Below are 18,550 nucleotides of genomic sequence, written 5' to 3' on the forward strand. Positions count from 1 at the left end.
AGTTAATAATCCACAGAATAAACATAACATACCTCAGCAATGATGTCACCATTCTCAGCATGCACTTGAGCTGTCGCACCAATATCCCGGATTACGCTCAGGACCTCATATATCTGGAAGACAGAAAATACACATTACAATATACCCTGAGTGTACGCTCAGGTACAGACATATTGTAAAGTATACGCTCCAGACTCCTTCAGCATACAGAATTTTGCAGAATAGAAAAGAGAAAGAAAGCATTAAAAATATAAGATGGGGTTTGCTGGATAGATATGATCCATTTTCCTACCTGTAGCTGAATTTCCCAATCTGTACAGTCAGATGCTACTGATGCGGCAAAGAAGCACTATTCAAAAGCCAGGTTTAGTATATCCAGTGGGAGGAAGAAACAGCAACTGCACAGGCCTACACCTGGAGTGATTTTAAAGGGCTCACAGAGTTGTACCTGCTTCATGCCTTCATTTACTGCTGCTTGGCATGAAAAAAACCCCTTACATTTGATTTGCACGGGGAACCTGCACCCAGCCCTCTCCCTGCCCGGGATAGGAGCAGTGGGATTTCCCACTCCAGCAACTGGTTTGAGAAGGCTCAGGCTGAGTAACCCACAACTGACGCCGGCTCCGTCAATGGTCACTCATTAAAATGCTTACCAGAGTCATTAGAGATAACTGTCATACGCCACTACCTCCTACACTGTTCCAAATGACTCCCAGGCATTCCTCTCCTCCCACCACGTTTTGAAATATAAACTGCCCATCTCAATAATTAAATGTACCCACACGTATCCACCAGAATAGCAAATGGGAGGGCAATTCCTTTTTAAGGTCCCACCGATTCGAATGCTAACGCCAGAAACCCACTTCTGGACAGGATCAGTTTCGGCTGATAAACACAGAGAAAAATTACACCAGAGATCTCACTGTCCTGCCCTGTGCCTAGGCATAGAGCAGCAATTTATAAAACTGCCACTGCTTCCACACTAAGGGAGCTGGAATAAAACCTTAGCTCCCTCCAAATAAGAGTTTTGCCAATGCTTTCCCCAGCCAAGCCTTTCAGGGTTTGTTGTTGTTGCGGACTTTTTATCAAAAAGAAAAAAAATCTTTAAACAAGAGCTCTGGGTACTGCTGCAAACCTTAGGTACCGTTACGCACAGAAAGACTGAAACCAGAAGAGAATGTCAGATCCCTGTGTATTGAATTTAAACCCTCATATGGGACTGATGCACAGCCTGCAGCAACAGAAGCATGTGAGCATTAAGCTTTCCTACCTGAGAATCAGTTAGCTGAAAGCGATCTTTGAAAGCCATGTAAACCAAGAAGGAGTTCACACCTGGTAGAAAGAGAGCAAAGGAATTATCTTTGACATACAAATTGCAAGCACAAATAAAGCTATGAAACACACCATTTCTCGTAGAGAGAAGATGTCCCCCTCAATCAGCCCCCCGGAAAGCAGTAATGACGGGTAGACAAGTAAATTACTTTAATCTGCTGTGAAATGTGTACACACATATGTATGCGCACAGACACACGCACTCTCAACAGATCAGAGCGTAAAGCCAGGATCTTCTCAGCCATGTGGCATTTATTAACACAACTGATGAGAACGGAGGAGCCTGCACTCCAGCCGTGGGGATAGTTAAACCCCTAGGGCTTCCAATTAACACTGAAATAGGAATAATTCTGTGGATTCAGCATTGTAGGAGGCTGAGTAAAAAAAATAAGCAAAAATGCATCACACACAAAAGCAGAGACTGGGCCTGGCTGCCTGATCCCCCACTGTCTCCTGCGAGAGCGATGGGAAATCCGTGTCTGTGAGCATTCCCCCCACCTCCACCGTGTTCGTACTGACCAAGAAAAAGGGAGCACTTGCTCCTAAGTCAGCCTTCCCTCTCCTGCCTTCTGAACCAGTAAAACCTCTTACCCAGGACGTGTGGGAAAGCACTCATTAGGACCTAAAAGGGTGGGTTTTTTTAAACTACAAACAGGATGGAAAATTACTCTAGCCTAAGGATGAAACGTCAAGGAAATTAAAGAGGGGAAAAACCTATGAGGTCATTTTATTCAGCTCTTCTCCACTTTTAGCAACCAGTGCTGGATTGTTCCTTCTGAGCCCAATTCTTCCCTTGTTTACAACAGTTTAAGGGCTGAAGCTATCACCCACTTGCACTAATGAAAATCAAAGGGCTTCCACTGAACAAAGGTGCTCCTCTGCATGGCAGCAGCAAGAGATTCACCTCTGCAAAATCCACGCTCACCCACCTAACGCGCTGCAGTGACACCAGTGTGTACCATGCCTCTGAGCCCTCTACAACTGTGACTGTCCAAACCTTCACAAGAAGCCAGAATGCACCAAGTTAACATCAGGTCCCAAAACAGCTTTATTGAAATGTTAGAGTAAAATATATCAAAAGAGCCAGTCCTGAAAAATAAAGAGGGGAAAGGCTTCCCTGAGCTTTCAGTAACAACTTACCATGATCTTTAACCAGAGCTTCCATCTCCTCCTGGACACCTTTATGCCACTCGGTGATATCCACATGCAGAGAGTAGTCGCAGCAGGATTTGCTGTCTGCCCATTCTCGCCACTGGTCGAACGCAGTCAGCAAACTGGTCCCTGGCTCAGGAACCACGTGATCGACTGGGAAAGACAACCAAAGCATTGGTAAATGGCTGGCGCAGAGTTTCCTGGGTGCCCAAGACAGAAAGCATGTTTTGCAGACGCTGCTGCAAAAACAAGAGATCCCCTTCCCCTTAAAATATTTGAGTTTGAAAGACCTGGCTTCTAAAGCCCCACATCTGAGAATGCAACCAGGAAGCTGATTACGGAGCAGAAGCTGAAGGAAATAATTCAATTACTACAGCCTGTTTACTGCAATTGTTTGTGAATGGAGCAAAAGAAACTCCTAGGGCAGCAAATACAAACCAAAGCAGAGAGTTCTATAAACACTGCTCCCCTGTTTGGTGACAAATAAACAATGACACAGGCAAGATCCCCTGTGAGCATCAGTCAGCAGCTTTCGGTACTCAGTACCTCATGTTCAAGCAGTGCCTTTGTCTGTGCCTCTGGAGGCGCTACAAAAGGCGTCCAAAGAGCGCAAAGATGTATTACTGCTCGCATGTACGCAGTGACAACCAAGGACTCCGCGTGTGGATCAGAGCTGCTTCGTGCTACACATCCCGACCAAGAGCATGGTGCACAAGCAAGGACTGGAAGAAGCAGGACCAACAGTCTGTCATGGCCGGAGAGAGACCTCCTGCAACAGGATGGTCCTGCTTGCGCCTGGCATCTGCTCAGGCTGATCCTCGTTCGAGCCTTTAGAACATCCTCATTAGGTCCAGCAGCAACGGGGTTCTTCGGCAGCTACAGGATACTCCAGCAATGCTGCAGATGCACAACAGGGCAGCAAGAGAGATTTGGGTCTGAAGGTCTAGTGTTCCTCCCAGTAATTTGAATACCATTCAAATTTTTATTAATCTTCACTAAACACAGTGAAATAAAAGAAGCCAGCCAGCATCTCAGAAACTGAACTGCTGCTGAGAGAATAGGAAAAGCCTGTGGGACTTCAGGGGTCACAAGGTGGGCAGGAACTGTTGGGGAGGAGGAGAGAGCCCTGGCTTGATATTAAATCATCGCACAAAAAAAAAAAAAAGTCACTTCAATTATCAGCAGAGAAATTCACGCAGTTTATTTTTATCTTTACTGGTGAGTATCTGGGCTGCCATCAGCTCAGCAGTTAGCTGTAAATCACAGCTAGGGTAAGAGACAAAGTCCTTGGGCCCTACCCGCTCTCAGTGAAGCACAAAGCTTTGCTTCGCCCCCACGCAGACACATCGGCCTAGATTTACTGGTTTTGCACTGCCTTAGGATCTGGATGTACACCGGGAGCTCTCGACCCACTGCAAAAGCAGTACAGCTCTCCTGAACGACCTGCCAACTTCAGCCACCCGAGTCGGTAATGACGTCTCTGATGTCTGAGATGTGCAAGGGCTGTAGAAAGCCGAGAGGATTATCCAAAACAACCATCCTTCCCGCAAAGCTCTGCCCACCCTCTCTCCCTTTTGCAAAGGTGACTACGTGACGGAGAGCAAAACAGCAGTTTAAATATTTGTGCTGTTCCAAAAAGCTTGTGTTTTCCCTCAAAGCCCCACACTAGCCTGCGAAGGGAAGGATGTGATGCACAGTTCTTTGCTGATACATGGGCAGTATGGCTGCAGCTTCGATCAGCGGTGGCTTAGGGGTTCAGGGGTGGCTGGTGGCCTCCGTCCGCCCAGATAGCGGTGTCCCACCCATCAGAGAAATCTATGCCATGAGTGAAGGCTCCGAAATTTGCCTGGTGACTGGCATCAGATCAAGGATGTGCTTTTCACCACCCTCGGGAAAAGCAACCCAAATTTAACCAGACGATAAACTGTTTTTTAAAAAAATCATCCGATTTCTGTTCCATGATCTCCTCCTCCCCAGTGGTCAGAAACCTTCCACTAACTTCCAGAGTGAATTGTTTCTTGGCCAGTACGTAGCCCTTTGTCACTCTGCCAAAGTTAATCTTTAGCTTAAGTAGTATGAACAACAAGGAGAAAAATAACATTCTCTCTGCATTACCAACGGGATACAGAGAAAACCCAGGTTTTCAGAAATGGCCAGTGCCTTAACACAAGAGCTGTCTTCCTCAGCCCACTGACTAGTTAAAAAGCCAGAAAAACTCATTTAATTAACACATCACAGTAATAAATCCATCTCTACTTAAGATGAAAGGTGCCCTAAGAGCTCTGTCAACCCCAAGATCCTACAGGGCTTTTGGGCGTGAGGAAATTCTGCCTGGAGGCATCAAGGGGTTAACACGGTGGAGTCTTCACAGCCCAGCATGGAGCCCCTAGGAACGACTCTGGTGTCTAGGATCAGAGCTTTATCACCATCTTATTTCATGCGCTGCCCAAGTATGACTAATGGGAGTTGTGGAAGGAGTGGGAGAGGGGGTAAGGGAGCTCTATCAGATCTTTGACAAAGTCAAACCACAGCTGGTTACAATAAGGATAAGGGATGGAGGTAGTGGTGCATATGTGCGTGAAAGTCAGCTCTGGGGATTAGGAGTATCTCATATGGAAGCTGTGCTGCCGACACATCTCATAGCAGGTCCCTTGAGCTCAACTGATAGCCAAATCGCCCATCATCCCCATCAAAACAGAGCACAGTTTGTTTCCATAGCAGCTTTCTGCTCTGTTACATTCACATGGAAGAAGTCAGCAAGAAGGCAGCCTGAATGTGCAAGGTAAGCCAACAGCCTTCAAAAGCTTGTGATTTAACTAGTCCAAAGAGGCTCGGGGAAGGAGCAACATGATAGAGCACACCACGGGATAGTCACAGTGACAGGGACAGCCCTGGACAGAGCTCCAAGTGCTGCAGCTGCTGTACCTGACACGCAGCACCCTGGAGCAGGAAGGAAGCTGCATTGCCACAGGTGAGGCAGCAGAAGGCTGCACATAAGACATGAGGAAGGTGGATGTAACCCTAAGTGCTGTCCAGAGGTAATTCAGACATAAATGCAAAGGTCTCCTCATTTTTACCATCCCTTGTTACAATGGAGGGGAACAACTACATTGCAAGATCACAGCCTACATGCCCACATGCTACGGTTGGGGTTTTTGGGAGCCCAAATAAGTAAGAGTGAGCCTAGATCCTTTAAAGGAGAAGAGTCGAGACTGGTTCTTCACCTGCCGTTAAAAGAACAGAGCATTGCAACTACTTCTGCCTATTGGTATGGATAGAATCACCCACACGCAGCTCAGAGGAAGTTCTCCTTCCAGTTCTCAGGCACAGCTCAACAGCTCAGAGTAAAACAAAAAGCTTTTTCTTTAAGGTCCCTGTGATTCAGAGCAGTACAAAGCAGCTGATGAAAGCTCCGTCCATCACATTCCCACAGCCCGAGGTTCCCAAGATGACCCTTGGGTATGATCCACCACAGGACCATGGACACAAGTTCTTCTGACCCACCGGAGGACGCAGCAAACCCAGCCATGGAGATTACCCTGGAGGCTTCCCATGCGAAAAGCAGCGTGCTGTCCTGACCTCACTGAACCACTTCTCTCTAGGGAACCCAACAGCTTACTGCCCCATCTTTCGTTCCTTCATCTCGGAAACCAGGAATGTTCAATTCCTGCAGCCGCTGGAGTGGCCTCACGTCTGCAGGACGCACTCAAGACAAACTGTTGCAACACAGACTGTTGTCACCCCTTTATTCTCTAGACCACTACAGCCTTGATCTCTGCGTCCTTCCAAGCCCAGATGTTTTCTTCCTGTTGTTGATTATTGCTGTACAAATGAAGTCAGCTGCTGAGGTCTGAAAAGGAAGTTGCCAGCTCAATTTAGTCTCAAAGCTTGCTCCAAAAAACAGAAACAAACCAAATTAAAAAAGAGAAAAGGAAAAGATCATTTAAGTATCACTTCAGCAGTACTGAAACCTTCAAAGGAGGAATTAGATAGCTTGTGGTCCTTGTAGTGGCTCCCTGAATCACAGTGAATTTCAGGCCTAATCCTAATGTTTCTCTTTATTTAACAAACACTCTCAGCAAGTTACATGGCAAAGCCAAGGTTAGGATTACAGTGGTTTCTCAGCTACGAACAGAAAACATTCTGTAGATTTATCTCTTAACCTTCTGAGATGCAGAATCCAAAAATGCAACAGCCTACGGCTTAGAAACAAGCAAGCTCGTTTACATCAGCAAAGTAATAGCTTTTAAAAAAAAAAATTAAAAAGGATTTTGTATTTTACAAATGACCTGATTTTTCCCTTGGTAAAATACCGATGAGATTCCAATATTACTGGATAGTCTGTTCATCTTTTCCCCAGACAAACCGAGCGTTCATGTCCCCTTGGAAGGAGCGGGATTTGAGCACCTGTGTACCCACATGCCCTGATTGTTCCAGCCACAATCACAAAGACTCTTAATTACCCCTCCAGTGTGCCTGGCTTTGCTCTCCCGTCATTACACACAGTCTCACATTGCTTACAAGGTGCATCTGCTCTTACTTCCAAGTATTTCAGCTCCCACTTACCCATCATCCATGGCTGGTTTTCTGCCTGTCTCCCTCATGATCCTTCGCTCCTCCTTGGACAGATTAATCGGCTCAAGATTAAAGGCAGACAATAAGCTGAAGTGAGACAACAACACTAACCGCTGTTAGCTTATCTGTGCGGCTTTAATATACCAGAGCTGGCATTCAGCCACACTGAAACGGTACGTCTCCAATGAGCCAAAATGGTTGAGTGCTGCGGGGGAGAGATAACAACCACCAGCGCATCAGCCACTCGATGTTAAATGGAAAGGGGAAGGCAAAAACTTAGAGGAATTGATTTAAAGGGAACTTTCCGAGCAGGGGGAAAATAAAGTAGTATTGTTTGAATGTAAGCATGAAAAAAAAATCTAAGTAGGGTAGAAGTGACAGCATCGGTTTATAAAGCACTAGCATTACTCATCACATCACCAGTCAGTGCGCGTTGGCTTTAAACATATCTTTGTTGTTCTTCATTCAGCTGCCCTGTCGCCTCCCTTACTTTAAAACCATGCCGCCCCGCGAGCTGCATGGCACTCCTAAAATGGTGCCAATCTCAGCTTTGAACAGTGGCTTTGTAAAACGTTGCATCACGTCTTGGCTTCCTTTGACAAACTCGGACACGCCGCGGCTTTCTGGTCCTTAAGAGCTTTTCTGAAGCCGGGGGATATCTGCGGCTCTCGCCCAGGCCCTGAACAAGTGCCCAGTTTGGGAACGGAGGTAGCTGTTCTGCACGGGCACGAGGGATCACTCACAGAACACTGGGGAACTTAACCAACAGCCTGCAGGATGCTTTGAGACTGAAGCCATAAAAAAATCCCATATAATCTCCCTCTGGCACTTCGAAGCTCTCTCTCTCTCAAAAAAAGGCAGTTTAAGAGCCATGCCTTTATATTTTTGACCCCTCACGAAGCTCAAGAGAAATTACTGCTTCAGTGGGAAAGCTGAATTCAGCTATTAGCCTTGCTTTGAAAACAAAACTTTACTTTTTGGATGGATGTCCTCATGGGTGGGGATTAATGGGTTTTATAGCTTCCTGCTATTGTGGCATGTTCAATTTTTTTTTTCTCTTTTGCATCCTGCCTCATTTGAGCAGGCCTTGGCTTGCTAACAACCCTTCCTGGAGTTTCTATTAACAGCCCTTAGATCGAGCTTTCCCCTGTAAAGGTTTTTTCAGCTGGTTTAATTACGTGTCATCTAAAGCATGCATGAAATTCTTCTTGGTCTTCAGCTAACAAACCAGGAAAGAGAAAAACTACCAGGAAAGAGAAAAACTATTTGATATGAACAATATAAACGTGAATTAGGGTCAGATGTTACAAAAATTGTGTGTGTAATAAAACCATGTATGCAGGGTTCCAGTTGCTATTATAAACTGCAGTTTTACACATTATTTCCTGCTCCTACTAGTATTAAATGTGCCTATTGTTTAAGAGGAGTTTATAAGGTGAAAATCCTTAACATTTAAGCCTAACTGTTAGCAGGCAGATTTCCCCTACCCAAAACTTGAAATAGCAGCTTGATCACTATAAACACATCTGCCTTTTTAATACTACTTAATCTTCACAGCAACTGCATGTGATGAAATCTGGTGAATTTATTGAGTTGTACATTCTGTCACAAGCCATTTTATTGAGAGGTTGTAATTAAATTCAGCCCTGGTAATTGCACAGCTCCCTACTCAGAAGTCTGGAGTTGTTGCTAGTCTATGGCTGCAGCAGTATTCTCCCGGCACTGGTATGAACTGGGAGTAGTGCTGTGAGAGCGAGTGGAATAAAAATCAATATACATGAACTGAAAGTCAGGCCTTTGACTGACCCAAGAAGCTTCACAGATTATTATCCCATAATCACAGACCCTATTTCATACACAGACTTAAAACTCTCAGCTAGTAAAATACTGCAATACCTTCTGCTATTGCTTAGATATCATTATGAGCCTTTTACATGTCAAGAAATTGAGCTGCTGAAAGCTGCCTTGTCCAGCAACAAAATTAAAAGTCAAGCCTCCCAGCAATCAGACTTCTGCTTAAAGTCTTGAAAGACAACTGCCAGCTCACCAGCTCTGCATCAGTTAGGCTAGAAAGAGACCTCAGCATTTCTTCTGAGCTCAAAAATCCCAAGCCAAGTAACCTAGAAGAGCCTCACATCTCCTATGTTCTGATTTCATACCCAGTTCTTCCTCTAAACCACACTCCAGGTCATGTTTTTGATCTAGGACAAGAAAGGATAGCTACAAGATCGCTTTTAAGGTAACTGAAGGTAATGAAAATCAAATGAAGACTTTTCTTACGTCCTGGATCCAGCAATCGGATTTCAGCCTTGCTTATTTCTGGGGATTTATTCCCACATTATTTTATTATTGCTGTGGGGTTTTTTCCCCCCAAGAAAAGATACTGAAATACAGAGATTGTTCTGAAGAGTAACAACGCTCTGCTCAGAACAGCATTTACCGTGCTAATACAACTACACAAGGACTGTCCGCTTGTATGTGTCTGCCAAACTAACAGGAGAAAAGGCAGGCTGAATGACATCGCGTGTCGTTTTCTGTCAGTTTAGATCCAGTTTGTTAGACTCCATGCAGAGAATCAGAAGCTGGGCCAGGCTCAGAAGAATTAGACATATCCATGCTACACTGATTACATTTTCAGATTGCAATGTTCTGGTATTCCCTCACTGATGTCATACAGATATTTCACTTGCCTTTTTAGCTGATCAGATCCAAAAATATAATTAATAATTTAATGCCAGCTGGACACAAATGTAAAGAATAGGGGGTCTGTATAATTAATAACCCTCTTCAACAGCTGGAACGACTACACATTTAGATCAGATCAGAAAAGGTCCCATTTCTTTACAGTACAGGTTTATTGTACACCCAAGCTATGCTTGTATCTCAGGAGGTCACCATGATAGAGGCGGCAGGGAGCCAAGTTCAAAGAGGACATTTAAGTGTTTCCAAGGTTTACTCTTTCTTTTAGGCGTACTACACACTTGAAGTCCGCAAAAAAAGAAGTCCACAGGACTTCAAAGACTTCCATATAAATTGGCCTGTAAACCTGAAGGGAATGGGATTGAGAAAACCTCCGTTTGTAGCCATGGATTTCAAGTCAAGACAAAACACAACTGTAACAACACATCCAAGGGGCAAAAGTTTGATCAGAAACAAGAGAACAAAAGATCAAGTGCCATAAGCCAGCTCTGTCCCTCTCAGGTCAGTGGAGATATCCCCTGCCAGTCAGGCTTTTTCCACCAGCCGGGAAGCTGGAACAATCCTGGATTTGCATCATTGTCGCCAAGACCAGATTTTGGCTTCTCAGCTTCATTTCATTGCCTGTGGTTGTCTCAGGGGGGCGTTGGAGATGAAGAGGAACACAGTCACAGAAGGGGAATTTTTACAATGGAAATTTGTGATGGTTCTGAGAAGGTAAGAAAGATGAATTTTTTCCCCAACAAAATAAACTAAATGCAAAGAGTTCTGATTCTATATAATCACCTTTTTTTTTTTTTAAAACAGCTTGTGAGGGAAATGGGGGAAAAAAAAATCTGCTTGGTGAACCTGTCCTTTCCCTCTGTGTATTGCCATATAAACATCTCCCCTCGCTGGACAAGGACCAGACACTTCCTCTTCTCATGTCTGTAATGAAGTGACATCATGCTTTGAGGAAGGTTTTCATCAATCACTGTCATATCACTTCTGCTGGTAAGACACTAAGAGTCCCCATTCTGCTCTCGGATAAACTACTGACTTTGATGACTGCCAAACAGAACTATAGACAAGGAAGCAAGGACTGAATCAGACCCAAATGTCCATGTGCCCATAGAGAAAACTGTGGTGGGATCGGGATCTGATGTGGAGGTGCAGCAGAACCCATTTTCTAACAAACCTATTGTAGGACAGAGATCAAGCAGCACGTTCACACTGTGCACGCCAATATTCTGATTACACCTAGCCATCTGCCAGTTTTCTATCAACTTTGTGAGGCTAACACTGCCTGCAAAAATAGCCACTGAGATTAAGAAAGAATAACCTGTAGGAGGCCCTAACTAGATCGTCCTTAGTTTAAATAGGAATTCTGTGACACAGTCCCCAACAGCTGAATTTCCTTCTTCCAGGTCTGAAATAGCCCTGTCCGGCCTCTGAAGCAGTTTGGTATCTTCCCAGGCCCATGAACCCCCCTTGTTCGGGGGCACAAAGTGCCATGTTTGAGGTAGAAAAGGATGCACTCTTGGGCATCACTGATCTGGCTGACCCAAAGACAGACACTAAGCCTGCGGCTCTTCCAATCCAGGACCCCTACAGCAAACTGGTTAGGAAAACGCACGCATACAGGACGCTGCCTTTTATTCTTTCCGTGCACTGAGCTTTTACGGGCAACTCTTACATTCTAGACATCAACTTAATTTCCTGTCTCAAACGCGAAAGCCAGAGTGATCGATAGCCTGAATTGCCTCTGGATCCGAGCTGCGGGACAGCTCGGTGTGAGTCCTTTCCATACAGCTGCCATTTTCCCCTTCTATAGAGTGCGTGCATAGCAAAAGGACTAACTGCTTCCCAAGGCAACAGAAGCAAAATCTGGTCTTGGTACTGTCGGCTAATTCTACTTCACATAACAACATCCTGCACATCTATCTACCTTTTTCTCCAGCTACCATTGTGCTACAAGGACTTTACAAAACCTTTCCAGTTCACGGTGGATAAAGAGTCTCTGCACATCAGCCAGAAAAGTACTTTGTACCCCATTAGTACCTGAACTCTTTGGACACTGATACAAATCTTGAGAAACGTTATCTGAAATAATGCTACATCCCAACAGACTTTTCTTTAACTGACACACGTTTTGGGAATGAGATTTTTGAAGCAATATTGGGTTACACTGCCTCTTGCTGTGCTATACTTTGGGAGCTTTCCCCCTTCTCTGCACAGCAGCAGTGCTGTGTAGTAATATGGGATCATACTCCAGGAACTCCTTTACCAGCTCACGTTGCCTGTAGGCTGTGCCAGGGAATTTCATTCGTATGGAAAACACCACAGAGTCCCCCAGATTCCAAAAATATACACACTGCACATATGTAACCGCTTTCAGGAACAAAGCAATCTGGTGAAAATATGCCCTAGAAGTGGTCAGGAAGGGGAACTTCTGAAAGTACGGCCCTTTTTGATGGGCTTTAAAAATTCACCGAGAGATTTCCCAGTTAACATTTGCATGTTAAAGTCTAACAGTTCCTCCTATGACTTAAAATAGGCCTCCAGGATCCAGGAAGCCAAAAGCACTTTACACACACAGGGCTCACCTCCTCTCTGCCTCACACAGGGTTTCTCCTTTTATTCATCTCCTGACGGTAACCAGAGCTGTGCATCATGAGCTGTGGGGACTGGGTGTCTGCTGGGAGGGACAAGGACCATCTCACTGTTGGGTGGCATCCAGCATTTCACACGTTGGGCTCTCAAGGCAGGTCTCCATCAAAATAATCACTTCGTGCTTACAATACGAGGGTCTAGGTGAACTTAGCTAATTGAACTTACAGCTTACAACCCCTCGGCAACAAAGCCACCTCCCATTACGGACAGCTGGCAACTAACATGGAGAAATTAAATGACATACCCATTGCCCCAGAGGTAGTCCTAACACTAACTGCAGTGTATCAAGGGAAGAAAAGAGTTTTCCCAGAAGCCATAACTCTTAAGTGCCCATCGCTGCATTCCTTTTAAATGCACATGGCTTCCATGGGAGTTAGGGTTGTGCAAAGATGCAGGCACAGCCCCAAGCTGGTAACAACTGGCAATTTATAAGCATGATTAAAGTACGCTAGACAGGAGGAGCTAATTTGTATTCCTTAAACATTTCTCCCTCTCACCAGAAAGATTAAAAAAAAAAAAAAAAAAATCCAGTTTCTAAGAAACAGATGGGATCTATGAATTAAAGCCATAGCAGCTGAAGGAAAGATGGAAAAAGGCTCCGCTAACCCAAGAGGTCAAATTCCACTCTACAGACGGCACTCACCCAAATCCACCCCAAGTGAGAAACACTGCATTTAGTTTTAGCCATCGCTTCCTTCAGGCATCACTTGCTTCCTTCCCCTGCCACGCAAAGCTAATTCCCAATGTGGGAAGTTAAAAGTTCCCGTCTGACAAGGATGGTTTCTGCTGAGTCAAGCTTGCGGGAAAGTAAAAGAAGCCAAGGGATTGAACACTGGTAGGAAGGCAAAAATCCGTGCCCAGAAAAACAAGCAAAGAAAAGAGCTGGAGGCACCATTTCCTGCTGTTTCTTTTAAGACCTTGTCTCAACTTGAAGGTGATTAAGACAGGTTATCTAGCAAGATTTAACACACATACCCTGAAAACCTACCACAGACAGCTAATGATGTGACATTAACAGAGGTGGATAATTGTGATTTATTTTAAGATTGCTCTTCCATCTACAGTAGACAGGCTTTAGATGGAGGACCCAACTTTTACACCTGCACCCTTCAACGTATATCACATGCGTTTTCCATCGACATAAGGGGCTGTGTAAGACACAACACATTGGTGTCAGCTCTTTACTCCTGCGTGACATCCATAAAGTACGGGACTTGGGGATGAGAGCATTGGACTTGTGAAAGCAAGAAAAGCATTTAAAAGCAGCTCTTCAAACAAAAGATAATGAACTCTTCTCCATGCAGTGGGAAAACAGCACTACTGATCCCAACCATTATATGGAATAAGAGTGCTATTGCATAAACAGACAACAGCGGTTATTTCTCCTGAGTGAGTGACAAATCCCTCTTTTTAGATGCATGGAAAAATCTAGGTCAGTCACATCTGCAGGAAGACGGCTGCACTGTCAGTGGTGTTGCCATTTCAACATTCATTTGTTTATAACTAAATCAGAGTCTCCAGGCTGCAGCACGTGCGGGACAGCCTCCATAGCGACGGGCGTGGAGCGGGTCCAGAGCAGAACGGGGCAAACCAGAAACGGAGCAAGGGCCCTGCTCACACTTTAAAAAAAATAACCAGTGATGCCAAAGCGGCAGAAGGCTGGGACAGGAGCGAGGGCCAGGACCCAGAGCAACTCTGGGGAGGGCAGAAGATGGGAAAATGGGGGAAAAAAAATCTACCGATTGACTTACAAACCAGCCGCGCTGGACTGCAGTGGTTTCAGAGGACTGCAGCCCAACAGCAGACGCTGCTGATTTCACCTTTCAGCACTGAAAGCCAAGATGGCCCAGCTGGTGGGCAGGGTCCTTAGCCTGCACACCTGAGAGCCAGGGTTAAACAGTCACCCCACGGGCCTCCTGCACAGCCCCTCAAGTCCTCCCCTGCTCCTCACAGGAGCCTGTTCGCTCAGCAGCAAAGAGATGACAAACAACAGTTGCGACCCAAAAGGACCAACAAAAACCCCAAAACGCGCACAGTAACACACAACCTACGCTGAGGACTGAACAGCCATTTCTTGCTGCGCTAACTGGTGAGAGGCATCGAGGGCTCGGCAGGTTCCTTTCGTTCACTTCCAAGGAGACCCCCCCCTTGGAAACCCCACCAGAACAACAGAGGCGATCCCACCCAGCAGAAAGCCAGCGTTGCAGGGATGGCTGGAAGCAGAGCCGGCCCCGGCAAGGCAGGCTGAGATGCCTAATGGACTTAGAAGGGTTTAAAAGCTTGAGAATAGAGCTCGCAACAGGGGAGTGCCCATCTCTCTTGATGGACCGACTTTCTCGCTAGTGATTTTAAGCCCGCTCTGAATGAAAGCAACAAACACATCAGCAGGAAGCTGGGAGTCAGCGAAGCGAACAAGATTTAGCGTGAATCAGTGCAGAGGCCGAAGAGCGTGGAGGTATAAAAAGCACCAAGGGGAGCTGGGGAGAGGAGAGAAAGGGCTGGAGGGACCCTGCACTCCTGTGTGGTAATGTCATCATCTTCGTAACAGAGTTCAAGGGAGCCTCTACCCATATAAATCACCAATAATCTGTTATACAAGCAAAGTGGGCATTTTCATTACATTTCTAGAGAATTAAACATTTCTTTGCTGCAGAAGAACCACCGCCAGCTGCTAGAGAGTGAAACAAGCCATACACCCCAATGCAGCCCGTCTGAAGGGCTAGTCCCCAGCCGCACAGTTCCTCTTTTATCTATGCTACTGGGTGCAAAAAGAAACAAAATTTAGGCTGGTGTCTGGGGAACAATGCAGTGCTGTGTACACACAGCCACAGAGACTCGGTGAGACACAGCAGCTCTGTGGTCACTGCCCTTGGACTCCAAACGCTTCCAGCTCAGCCACAAGTTACTGCAGGCACTGCTGTGCCATCTCCTTCTGCCTCTCTGTGTCCGTCCTCCTCCTTTGCCCACCATTTAGACTCTTGCTCTCTTCCAGGATAGAGCTAACGCCGATAACATAAAATAGCAGCACCCAGTAGGGTAGAATATGATCTAGTCTTCGCTGATGAGTCTAAACACCACCCCAGGCCAAGTTCCCCTTGCCCCAGAACACTGCCTAGCCCTCTTCTAAACCCTACTCTAATCTCACATTGTGGTTTAGACTCTGATCTCCTTTGGAGTGGCTCCATTCTCTCAAGTCATGCTCAGTTCAAAAACCAAGAGGTGAGGAAGCATGCTAGACTGGAAACATCTCCTTCTAGCAAGGTGGTGATCTTCAGGGTGACCTAGGAGACCTGGTGTGAACTCACTACTGATCTGACTGTAGCCAAGCAGCTAACACACTCCTGAAAACCTCTGCCACCCTGCACACGAGCTCCTGCTTTAATAGCATGGTAAAGCATTGGGAAGCAGACTGCAGCCCATGGGAAGTTCCCCTTCATTTTCTGAACCTCCCAAGATACAAGGGCTCATATCCCTAGCGTACATTCTCCGTGTTATTAGGATAACTACTAGTCAAGTTCAAAAGGCAGCTGGCTTCCAAGTCACCAAGCCAGAAAGAGCTATAATTTCTCTCACTGTAATTTCTCTCTATGATTATCACAGTGGTTGACTGAGTCAACACAGGCAATGTCAGCAAGCAATTTCACTCGAGGACAGCAGATACCCAGGAAGAAGTACAGTCTTTGGGAGGCGGGGCTCACACATGTGGGAGCTGGCCGGGATAGATGCAGTTCTCACTAGGACATTAAACAGGCTAGAGGATCAGAAAGCCAGTAAATACACACAGCTTAGCTTCAGCCTTTCTGAAGGGTCAGGAGTAGAGAAAGGCAATCCTGCCTCTACTGAAATCAGGGAGAGTTGTACCATTGATGTTGATGGGGATTTCCAAAACAAACAAACCATCACAAGACTTGGAGAGGCCACCCTGTTCTTAACAGTGATACCTTCCTTCACTAATAGCTCCAGGGACTGTTTTACATCCTAGGGCATCTACCTATCTCAAATCAGAACAATCGGGACTCAAAACTGCCATCTTCAGCTCAACAAAACTGTGGCTCCATAGGCTCCATGGCTGAGAAAGAGCCTCTTGCAAAGGGCACCCTCAGAACGAGTCCTGTTCCAAAACTCCACAAGGACTGTTCTCTTTCCATGGAATACAGGGGAGCTTAGGGAAGCTACCCTGAACGAGCTGGAGCCTAGCTAATACTCCTCTCTCCTCCAAAGTCTTCTGCGGATCATCCTGGAATCCTCCCTTCAACTCAATGCCCAAACACTGCATTCTGACGTTTTAAAAGGGCAAGAATCCAAGTTTTTTTCCAGGGTAATGTTATCCTAAAAACATGCGCGGTGCTGTTCGCCCTGGGCTGACATACACTAATATTGTTTTAAGGTAGGGACAGAGAAAGGCTCACGCAAATTGCTGGTTCAGGAAAACAAACAATCATATCGCAATACATCATTTCACTTCTCAGCTCTGCATGGCAAAACCAACTATATTTTTTTCATACGTTAGCAAAGTCAGTTGGAGTCTTGCCTTTGGCACTGGAGAGGGCAGAGACAGAAGGCTCATAGCTGGAATTCCTGTTCAGATGGCCTCTGTGGAACAAGCAGCTAGAAAAAGAAATCAGCCCTAACTCCTGAGCGAAGCAACCCAGGACTGGAGAGCCCTGTGGGAACGCAGGTGATGCAGAGCAGAAAAGGGCTAACTCAGATCCTCAGCCACTCTCCCTCGTTCCAGCTGACCAGGGCATGAGCTGGGAAGCGCTGGATTGGAGCCAGATCTGCTTCCCACCAGGGCAGACCTCCGCTGGTCCCACACAGAAAACAGGGCTGCTCCGTTTGGTACCGGTTGAGAGTCGGGATTCTCCCATCTCCGATGCTGTAGTAATGAATTTACTTTAAAGGGGAAGGGAAGTAAATGAGAACAGGGCTTGGAAACAATAGGTTACATTCTTGAACTCCTGTGTGCTTCCCTTGGATGTGTTTGCCGCGAGAATTAAAGGCACAACGCTGAATTTGATCTGAGCTGAAAATGAAGTTCACTGAAACCATAGCAGATGTACAGCGTGAATTCCTGGCACTGCTGAGGTCAATGACAAAACTCGCCATTGCTTTGCCAAAGCCAGGATTTCACCCGCAGTTTTTATAAAACCAACAATCAATAGAAACCTGTCCAAGATTCTTGTTTTAATTTGACTGAAAAATGTACATAAAACAAGTATTTCCCTACAGTGATTGTAAAGTAAACAGCCTTAAAGTGTCCTCCTGCATGAAAATGTGAAACAAATCGAAGCATGAAGCTGACTAACCTGTTTTCTTGCACAAAATGAGGGCTACGTATACAAGAGGAAAACAGACAGAGTAAAGCTATTTGTAAATAAAGAATACAAAGTTTGCTTGAAGCACAAATGAAGAAACATGGGGTTTTTTCCCAACAAAGTTCACAGCCATGAGGCTAGCTTTTCCAAAAAAGCCCGAAGAGCGGAGGCACACAGCTAAGAGACATTTCCACAAGAAGAGCATATTCTCTTTTGAAAAGGCCCAGGCCCAGTAATTAAAATATACAATGACATAAACATCAGCGTGTCCTTTTCAGGCTGCAATTTGTTTGTGATACCATGAATCCAGTTCACTAAACGTTGTCCCATTTATCATAAAACGACTAAATGCCACAATCAGCCAGGACTCCCACCTGCTTCGGGAAAACTCAAAGGCCACCCACCAAGAGCATGTTCTGGAGGGCAGTTCTGCATGCTTCCTTGTGGAAAAACATTTTTGCAAATGGTATAATTTTGCTAAGAAGAGAACAGCTGAGCTGACAGAGTCTCCAAGGCTTTGAAGTCTAGCTGGATTGTATTTCCTGCTTTCCACTGTTCAGCTCCAGTTGCTGATACCTGCCCATCAGCAATGTCTCTCCATCATCCCAAGCAGTCCGATTACTGTCCTTGCTGCTACGCTTTAGGAAGGTGTTTTTTGTTCAGAGATGACTGTGTATTTTGGTATCCTAATCCAAGACACGAAGGCAATAAGGTCAAATTTAGCCACTGGCCTCCTCTACATGGTTTGCCCACAGTCATTATCTACATTGTGCCCATTTTTCACAGCCGTAAAATGAAAAGTTAGAAAATGGGGGACTCTCCTCCAA

The 18,550-nt window shown here is 45.6% G+C and overlaps 1 protein-coding gene across 3 annotated transcripts in view; it reads right to left on the reverse strand.

Moving 5' to 3' along the window:
• DPYSL2 (dihydropyrimidinase like 2) overlaps positions 1-18,550 on the reverse strand; it is a 55,734-nt gene that overhangs the window by 17,628 nt on the left and 19,556 nt on the right. For all 3 annotated transcript variants that reach the window (XM_075736835.1, XM_075736836.1, XM_075736837.1), the window contains 3 exons: positions 2,473-2,637; positions 1,271-1,332; positions 33-113 (listed from right to left, as the gene is read on the reverse strand). In XM_075736835.1, coding sequence (XP_075592950.1) covers positions 33-113; positions 1,271-1,332; positions 2,473-2,637 — 308 coding nt within the window. The remainder of the gene's footprint in view (positions 1-32; positions 114-1,270; positions 1,333-2,472; positions 2,638-18,550) is intronic.

This window comes from Balearica regulorum, chromosome 27 (genome assembly GCF_011004875.1).
Source record: "Balearica regulorum gibbericeps isolate bBalReg1 chromosome 27, bBalReg1.pri, whole genome shotgun sequence".
Classification (NCBI taxonomy): domain Eukaryota; kingdom Metazoa; phylum Chordata; class Aves; order Gruiformes; family Gruidae; genus Balearica; species Balearica regulorum.